This window comes from Electrona antarctica (assembly GCF_951216825.1).
Source record: "Electrona antarctica genome assembly, chromosome: 23".
NCBI classification, from domain to species: Eukaryota; Metazoa; Chordata; class Actinopteri; order Myctophiformes; family Myctophidae; genus Electrona; species Electrona antarctica.
In genome coordinates, this window is record NC_136804.1 from 3,602,387 (window position 1) to 3,612,386 (window position 10,000).

At 45.5% G+C, this 10,000-nt stretch overlaps 1 protein-coding gene across 1 annotated transcript in view; it reads left to right on the forward strand.

Moving 5' to 3' along the window:
* ptprz1b (protein tyrosine phosphatase receptor type Z1b) overlaps positions 1 to 10,000 on the forward strand; it is a gene marked incomplete at its 5' end in the record, with an annotated part of 59,560 nt that overhangs the window by 28,750 nt on the left and 20,810 nt on the right. Inside the window, 6 exons of the mRNA XM_079494161.1 lie at positions 300 to 493; positions 1,474 to 1,600; positions 2,212 to 2,261; positions 4,007 to 4,531; positions 7,454 to 7,643; positions 7,946 to 8,098. Of these exons, the coding sequence (XP_079350287.1) occupies positions 300 to 493; positions 1,474 to 1,600; positions 2,212 to 2,261; positions 4,007 to 4,531; positions 7,454 to 7,643; positions 7,946 to 8,098 (1,239 nt within the window). The remainder of the gene's footprint in view (positions 1 to 299; positions 494 to 1,473; positions 1,601 to 2,211; positions 2,262 to 4,006; positions 4,532 to 7,453; positions 7,644 to 7,945; positions 8,099 to 10,000) is intronic.

Consider the following 10,000-nt stretch of genomic DNA (forward strand, 5'->3'; position numbering starts at 1 on the left):
TTGGTGTCGGAGTGTCCTTGAGCAAGACTCTGAACCCCTAATTGCTCCCGATGTGCTGGTTGGTGCCTTGCATGGTTTCCACGCCATCGTATATAAATGTGTGTGTGAATGGGTGAATGTAATCCACAATCTATGTAAAGCGCCTTGGATAAAGGCACTATATAAATGCACCAATTTATAAAAAAAACAACCCAAAAGTTGTCCTTAATTTCCATCACTGCAGACTCACAGACTCCCTATACTTCTCCACCTCTCTCTCTCTCTCTCTCTCTCTCTCTGTCTCTCTCTCTCTCTCTCAGCCTGCAGCTCGGAGCCAGAGAACGTGCAGGCGGACTCGCAGAACGACAGCACCATCGTGGTGACGTGGGAGCGCCCCCGTGTGGTCTACGACGACACCACCATCGACTGGTACACGGTGACCTACCAGAGCATGCAGGGACCAGCGGCCGCGGCGCGCAGGCAGGAGTACCGCACCGACGGGGACCAGGACGTGGTACAGCTCTTAATCCATTTAGGACTGAGTTCAAAACATTCACTTTGAAAGAATATATATTCAAAGATTTGCGCCGCATTTTTACGATTTTTCAAAAATAGCAGACCTACAAGCTACGAGCTTGTAGATCTGCTATTTTTCAATAGCTAAATTATAACATAATGTAATGTTTAAAACACCAAAAGGGGTTCCCGCGCAAAATGTAGGACTGATGTCCTCAGTCTGACATAGAAACATTTTCATGTCAAGGACCCCCAAAAAATATATGTAATTGGCCGCCGACCCCCCATCTGAAAATATGCAGGGACCCCCCCCAGAAGCAAAGATTTGAACAGTCGCTCTGAAAGTATATATTCACAGATTTGCGCCACATTTTCAAGATAAAAAAATATATATCAATAGCTATGTATAATATAATGCTTAAAACACCTTTTTTGGGTCCCTTTATTTTATTTTTTTGTTTCCTACATTTTGTTTTTAATTAAAAAAATAAATAATAATAATAATAATTATTATAATAATAATAATAATTAAAATAATTAAAAACAAATTCAAGTATTTATTTTCAGTGATTTTATGAAGAAATCAAAGAAACATCTAAATAATTCCATACATTTGAAAACAGGTGTTTAAGTAGTAGTGAAAATAGCCTGATCTACAAGCTTGTAGTCTGTCTGTCGAATGGAACCAAATGGACCGGTGAACACTGTCAAAGTTCCACTCTTCCTAGATTGAAACACTAAGGATTTTGCAGTCCACCAATACGATCGATCCATCCATTACATCACATCACAGGCTGCTGCTGATTCATTGATAACACAGATCAATCCTGACCTCTGATGATGCGTCACTGAAGGTCACCTTGTGTGTGTGTGTGTGTGTGTGTGTGTGTGTGTGTGTGTGTGTGTGTGTGTGTGTGTGTGTGTGTGTGTGTGTGTGTGTGTGCGCGCACATGTGCGTGCATCTGCATGTGTGTGTAGGGTGCCATGGTCTCCGGGCTGCTGGCCAACAGCAGTTATGTAGTGCAGGTGGTGGCGGTTTGTACCAACGGCCTCACAGGACGATGGAGCGACCAGATCATAGTGGACATGCCCCTGGAAGAGCCTGGTAACGCACGCACGCACGCACGCACGCACGCACGCACGCACGCACGCACGCACGCACGCTCCCGGGAACGGTACGCAGCGTTCACACTACCACAACATCTGCCAAGTGGTCCTGAGTCCGCACCCATAGTGTGAATCTGCCCTCAAAGTCAGCCTTATTGAACTCTGACACGGTGTGAGCTTGTAAATCTGCAATTTGTGAAAATCCGTGATAATGTTTGACGATTGCTGTTGACAATTTCTGACAATGTGGGCCTGTAATGACCAGCCCGAAACAGAGACAGCAGGTTGTTAATTGTGTATTATTAACTCATAAACCAACAAAGTGGAAAAGGCGGCACTCCAAAATAAAAGACGCAACAGCCTTCTCCAGAGCAGACTTTTAATCTGCTCTGAAGAAGGCTGTTTTGCCCGAAGCGCGTCAGCGTTCTCAATAAAAGATGAGATATTGCATCTGAGCCAGTCTTGCATCGTTTATTTGGTTTATGAGTCAAGTTATATTTCAAGCTGAGCACCCACTGCCTTATTAACCGAGGGCAGTTTCCAGGGGAAGCGCACCTGCTTTTCGTTTCGTTCGTTACCTGGTTAATTGTGTATGTCTGTTGTCTCCAGAGAGGGATTCAGACGACGTGGACATGGATTCAGAAGATGGCCAGGAGGAGGTGAGAGGAGGTTCCATCCAGTGTTGTTCTCGTCGACTAAAACTATGACTAAAAATGTTCGTCGACTACCTTTTTCCACTGACGAAAACTAAATGGAAACTACATGAAAACTAAGCTACGATGACTAAAACTAAGACTAAATATACTGACGATTTCGTCAAAAAAATAAAAACTAGACTAAAATGTTAGGAAGGGACTAGTGGACAAGAGATCCAGTATAAGTCATTTTACACTTGAAAATAGCAGATCTACCTAAACACATTTTGTTCGACTAAATCTAGATTTAGTCGACTAAAATCTTATGATATTTAGTCGACTAGAACTAGACTAACACTAAGACATTCCAGGTGACTAAAACGTGACTGAAACTAAATGAAAACTACTCAAGAGACTATGACTAAAACAAAAATCTAAACTTGCTGCCAAAGCAGATGTAGAGCCATCTATCTACCGCAGTGGTTTTCAACCCTTTACCATTTGATCACTTTTAGACTCAATTGACCCTCCGCTAAGTCCCTCCCCAACCCGTCCTTGTCCAATAGGCTCGTTAGCAGCGAGGAGAGAGACAGGGCAAGCTGTCCTTCTCCCCCATAGAGATGCATGTTAAATGATTGGGATTTCTCCATATAAATAATGGATCATTTCAGTAGCAAAACCTTCAAAATGTCTTCTAAATCTAGTCAACCGGGCCTGCAGTAGCTGTGTGCATGACATATTTCATATTTCATACGAGGAATACGACGAGGGAGAAACAGTATCCAACATCAACTTTAACGACCGTCCAACAGGAGTTTTCATGTTGCACGGTATGACTACGTTCATTAGTATTATTGCCATCAGCTGGGAGGCTCAGTCGTGTAACTTTCTCGACGTTAAGCTGTGTATGTGTTCAACAACACAGCCATGCAAAATAACACCGACAGCTACGAGGTGACAAAAGCTTGTCCTGCATAGCAACGGTTGCTAAACTATTTGGATTGGCATTGGACAATCGCTTTTTGGGGTTGGGTTTAGCGAAGGGCTATTTTAGCCTCAATATTATGTTATCGTTAGATAAGATTTTGTCAACAATTCCAATGATGTATTGATGTTGGTATACCATTAGGAGAGATAACAAGCAAACGTCAAAATAACACTTCTTCTACATTCTCTACTTGTGTAGACATTTAGGAAATTAACTAAGGCAGAATGAGATGTTAATGTATGCTCTATTGCCCTACGCACCTGTCACTAGCCTTCTGAGGTGTGCATCGGCCTTTTGCTAAAAAAGAAGAGATGTTTAACAATAATTTAACTCTTGAGAGTGTAAAATTAAACCAAATGGACCCGTAAGTGTCCATTTGGTTTCATTTCACACCCTCAAGAGTTAAAAGATCTATAAGGCTCCATTTGGTTAGCAACTCTCCATCATTTAGCTGTGGACCACCTGGAACCCCCTCAAGGACCACTGGTGGTCCCCGGACCACTGGTTGAGAACCACTGTGTGAATATGGCTAATTAGCGTCCTTAGATTAGATCCCCACGCTCTCTAAAAGCTGAACATAATACATTATTCTGAATCTATTCTGTCGCACCAGAGCAGTCAAGCAGGGCTGAGTACTATTTCTAGCCACTGTACAATAGAAGCCTGTTATTTTTGCCGGCGGGGTGCCAATGTATGAACTTGAAGTGGGTTTAATTAGGCCTATTAAATCAGCCGCGCACTATTAATTACTGCCAATTATCGCGTGTTTCTCTCACGGCAGGCCGTGTCCGAGAAGAAATGGGAGAAGAAGAAGTCGGATATTCTGAACCGGGTGGATGACCTGGTTCCGGACGACCAGAGCCCAGTGGAGGAGGTCCCACCGGAGCAGACCAGAGTCTACCAGAACCAACCCATAGCGGGTCAGAACCTCCCGGTCCAGTTCGGCCCTGGCTCCTCCTCCCCCCTCCCTAAGACCACCCTGGAGCCCAACGCGCGTCCGAATCAGAACACCAAGAAGAAGACGACGCCGCCGGGGAAGAGACCGCGGCTCAAGCCGGAGCGGAGCGGAGCTCTGGACGAGAAGAACCGGATCGACGAGGAGAACCGGAAGAGTGGCGCTCCGCCGCCGCGCCGGACGCCATCGGACGCTACGTCTGACGGCGCCGCCATCTGGGTCACCGTGGCCCAGTCGGAGCAGCCGGGCTTCCTGTTTCCCTTCGCCCCGCCCACCACCACCACACCGCCGCCGCCGGGAGCCCGTCGGCGAATCACGGAAGAGGCGTCGTTGGCGGCGCTGCCGCAGCAGGTGAGCAGTCGCGCTCGTTTTTATTTGTACTCAAAGTTTTTACTTAAGTGAAAGTATCAATACTGCAATTTACGACTTCCGGTATGACACCAAAGAGAGCAGCAGCATAGAACAACAGCTCCCAGCAAGGTCTACTTTATTTCCCCTAAAAACCAACTATATACCGAAAAATAAACACAAAAATGGAAGGGGGAGACAAAAGAAAGACTAAAAGTGATAAAACGACCACCAGATCAGAAAAGAAAGGTAGACAAACAACGGAGAAGAGTTGCGACGGCAACGTGGACCCAGAGCTAAACGCACCAGGGCGAAACGCCATGGCGTGCCTACAAGCAAGCATGGAGGCGATACGCGCTGATATAAAAGCCATGAGGACCGAAGTTAGGAAGGAGTTGGAGGGCTTTAAAGAATCTCTTTTCGAGCAAATGCGCAAAGACATGGCAGACCTCAAGAAAGAATTCAACAACAAACTGACTAGGCTTGTCACCGACTTACAATGCACCGTGGACAACGCGGAACAGACAGAGCGGCGGGTGGAGAGCGTCGAGAAGTGGAGCTCAGACGCCAAACAAATGATGAGTTCACTACTACAAGACCACGAGAGACTGCAAGAGAAGGTACTGAATTTAGAAACAAGGTCTCGACGCCAAAACCTACGTTTATACAACGTTGCAGAAAACAGCGAGGGGAATGACATGATGGGGTTCATTAATAACTTCATTAAAACTGAATTAGCACTGGACATTGACCTGGGCATACAGCGCTGCCACCGATCTCTCGCTCCCAAGCCACCACCGACCGCCACCCCTCGTTCAATCATCATGTGCTTTCTGGAGGACAAGACCAAAGAGCTGGTACGCAATACAGCATGGAAGAAAAAAACTGTCCTACTGAATGGCAAAAGAGCTTATTTTGATAATGACTACCCTCAAGAAATACAGAAGAAGAGAGCCGCGTATGCCCCAATCCGCCAGCTCCTAAAAAAAAAAGGACTCGCCTTCCATACCCCCCCCTTGACAAAACTACGTGTGTTTTACGATGGGGCCGGTCGCCCCACGGGAGCCGGCACCACTTACAACAGCATGGAGGAAGCAAGAGAGGATTTGAAGAAGAGGGGGATCATGAGCACCGAGGAAGAGGAAAACCTTCGACCCACCACCACCTCCACACCTACAACTACCACCGCAGATAACCTGGCGAAGCTGAGGAAAACATCTTGGGTGAAGGTGGGGAAGAGGACACCACATGACCGAGACGCACTGCGAAGGGCAACACAGAGGCTCCAGGAATTCCGCCGCACCGCAACCCCCCCTCCACTAACTCCCCCGCCACCAGATGACGACATCACCATAACTCATAACGCTGATTGATCTACGACGGAGAAGTACATGGGAAGTATTGGGAGATATCTTTGAATTCAGAATGAGACATAAGACATGGAAAATGTTCACCTCTCTTTGCTTTTGTTTTTATATTTTATTTCCCCCTTTTTACAATACTACCTTTGTTTGGACATACTTGACTGAATACTAAATACCTGTCTGATAGGTTGTTTTATACTCAGATATTCGATGTTAGCACAGACCTGTTGTCTGGGAGACCAAGCTGGGGCTCAACAGATGTCATATCACTGTACACTAAATTCCTGTTTTCTAGCAGTTAGTTAGTGTTGGAAGGGCCTCCTGGAACCCAGGAGATTACCTTTCCACTCATGAGGTATTGCTTTATGAAAGAAACCTCGAGCTGGAAGTCCTGTCTTTGTTTATATGTTTTTTTATTTCTTGATTTAAAGCTTTATATTAATGTATATAATGATGAGAAGTTAAGGCCACCTTGGGTTTACAATGACAATATTTGTACGACATAGGATAGCACAGATTATAATGAGACGATAATTAGACTTAATGTTAACGAGCTACAGAACCCAATTAAGATAAGTAAATTGATAGTTGATAGAGAAAACCAATAATTAAAAATCATACAAATACCGGTTAAAACGGATAATATACACGGAAATAGATATTTGATGAATGACCATTGGATGTATGTGTGAGAAAGGAAAATGGGCGAGACTAAACTTGTATGAACATTTGTTATTGCTGTAATGTTAGTTAAGGCTATTATTGGTACTATTTTCTTGTCACATATTAAGGTCTGATTATATTCATAGAAATATTAATGGTAATGAATCAACAGAATATCAATGTGCGAAAAACAGACTTTGCTAAAGCGAATGATCGGTTTGAAAACACTGGAAAAGATTGACACCATCTTAGCATAGGACCTCAATCTATTTGGACTGATGACTCGTTGCATTCTGAATGTTAACAATTGAAATGTAACAATTATATTGTACTGTGATGCCCGAGAGAACTTGCTTGTTCACAAAAACGGAAAAGAATAAAAAATAAAGTTTCAAAAAAATACTGCAATTTACAATTTAGGTATTTAGCAGACGCTCTTAATCCAGAGTGACTTACATTAAGCAAGAACAAAAACATGGCAATACATAATATACATCAAAAATTGTTATCTGAATCATACGTAAATTAAGTGTCCCCCCCTGTGGAGGCACTGGGGGGACACTGGGCACTGGGGAGACACTGTGGACAGTGGGGAGGCACTGGGGAGTCACTAGGGAGGCCCTGGGCAGACATTGGGGAGGCACTGGGGGGACACTGGGCAGAGTTTATTTTGATTTTTAATTTTTTTGGCGCCCCCCCCCATGGCACCCGAAGCTGCTGCTTCGTCGGCCTGTAGGAAGGGCCGGGCCTGCATACGAGTTTTCCTCTCGCAAGGGTTGACTTCGACTGGCAGCCCAGATCCCATTGTATATGAAAAACAAATCATTATTATGTAAACTTTTTTTTTGCCACCCCCCTCCTCCACTCCTCTGATGCTCTGTGTGTGATCACCATGCAGGTCAGTGGACCTGACGGCTCAGACCAGACCACAGAGACGGACCTGTTGCCCACTGTGGTGTCTGACCCCTACACCCCTCCCGTTGCTGACCTCTACTATGAAGACGTGCTGGGCACCACTGGCTTTGAAGCCTCCACCACCACCGCCGCCACCACCGCTGCTGCTGCTGCTGCTGCTACTGCTGTGCCAGGTTAGCGTTGCGTGCCTGTGAGAATGAATGAAGGGAGCTTGAACACATCTCTCAACTACAAAAAACAAAAACAAAAAAACGCGTGCGTGCGTGCGTGCGTGCGTGCGTGCGTGCGTGCGTGCGTGCGTGCGTGCGCGCGTGACTGTCATGAACGAGCACCGCCGCTCCCGAGTACGACAGCGGCGATTTAGTAATTTCATGAAGAAAAATATGTCTGTCTGTCTGTCTGTCTGTCTGTCTGTCTGTCTGCCATAGGAGGTATATTTTGCCGTCTGTCTCACCGTGTATATTTTGTCCCTCAGATGACGACATGGACATGGGGTTGTCCTCCGTCTTCAACGTTTCCATCTCCTCTATGATGGCAATAAGGACTACAACACCCAGCAACACCCTCTCCAGCATGGCCTACAAAACCTCCTCCTCCTCCCCCACCACCACGCAGCCCATGTTCTACGGTAGGAGCGACGAGAGTCGACACCAGTGCATGTTGACGAAAAATGTTCCGTCGACTACCCTTTTTCACCGACGAAAACAAAATAAAAACAAAGTCAACATTTAGCCATGATGACTAAAACTAAGACTAAATATACTGGCAATTTTGTCAACAATTAAAAACTGGTGTCAGAAAATTGCCGAAAATAGCTGATGTAGATCAGCTATTTAGATATGTAGTCGTTGTGTGACCACGCGTGTAGATCGGCAAAATTAACAGAATGGAAGAATGGGGAGGAAAGCTTCGTGAATTTCTGCTACAATTTCTGCAACGACAGTGGTGACTATTGATTCTGATGAGATGGGTGGTGGTGGTGGTGGTGGTGGTGATGATCATGGTGAAGGTGCTGTGATGGCGGGTGATCGATTGAGGTGGCGGTTCTGACCTAGTGGCTGCATGGCCAGCTTGTTCTCTGAGCTTGTGCTGGTCTCCGTCGAGGCTGTGACGACCTTTCATGCTTTAAAACTCCACCTGTTGTTTTGCATTCACTGTTCCGTCTGAGTTCAGTAGAGCTGCTTCTACTGCTGCTGTGACTCCTCTCTGCCTTCAGCTGCATTCTCCTCTGCAGCTCGAGCCTGCCCTCTGGCGGTTAAACTGTTTAAGAGCAAACCGTGCTTCTCAGAAAGCAACTTCCCGATCCTGGCTTTCCTCTCTTTGCATCGTTCTGGTCTTTCTGCTGGTGGATGGTTATTATGGCTATGACCATCACTCTGCTGGTGGACGGTTATTATGGCTATGACGATCACTCTGCTGGTGGACGGTTATTATGGCTATGACGATCACTCTGCTGGTGGACGGTTATTATGGCTATGACCATCACTCTGCTGGTGGACGGTTATTATGGCTATGACGATCACTTTGCTGGTGGACGGTTATTATGGCTATGACGATCACTCTGCTGGTGGACGGTTATTATGGCTATGACCATCACTCTGCTGGTGGACGGTTATTATGGCTATGACGATCACTCTGCTGGTGGACGGTTATTATGGCTATGACGATCACTCTGCTGGTGGACGGTTATTTCACTCTTCAAAGCTCCAAAGAGCTCTCCCTTCATTTTGTCATCATCGATGGACGGATGGAAAATGATGAGCCGTTTCTACACTCATACTCTACTTGTGATTTGGGACTTAACATCTTCTTAACGACAACAATAAACCTGAGATATTACACACAGTAACCACTCTATACCGTATACCTGTGTGTGTCATTTTTAAAGGTCTGGTGACATTTGTAATTTTTCTTAATTTTGTAGGTTTTCTGAGCTCAATTGCACCCAAAAAACCTTTTAACATTCAGTAGATTTTCTGTGGTCTGGGGTTTTCTGGCTCAAACAAGTGCTCCGATTTGCCTGTGGACTGTGATGTAATTTGCCAGCAGATGTCACTGTTGAGGGATTTTCTTGTTTATATTGCAGCTCAAAAGGCTTCAGAACACACAGAGAAATCCCCAGACCACAGAAAATCCACTGAATGTCCAAAGTTGTAGGTGTAATTGAGGTTAGAAAACCTAAAAGAAAAACGAAAAATAAATGAAAATGAACGTCATTAAACCTTTAAGTAATGGATGTGTTGTCACATAAAAAGGCTCCTCTGGGTTCGTACTTCGTGATTAAAAACTTTGCTATGAATTTCCTTCTAGCGAGAAAACCTTCGCCCTCTCCATTGAATACTGTAAGACCTTATTTGCCCTATTATTCGTGGGAAAGCAGCACGGACGGACAGACGGACGGCAGCGCCTCGGGCTCTGGTATGTACAGCGACAGCCTCGGTCATGATCGGGACAAAGTGTCTTCGCTGACAATATACGCTGACCGCCACCCGGTGACAAGAAGCGAGGCGGCCGCCGAAACCAGCGGTGA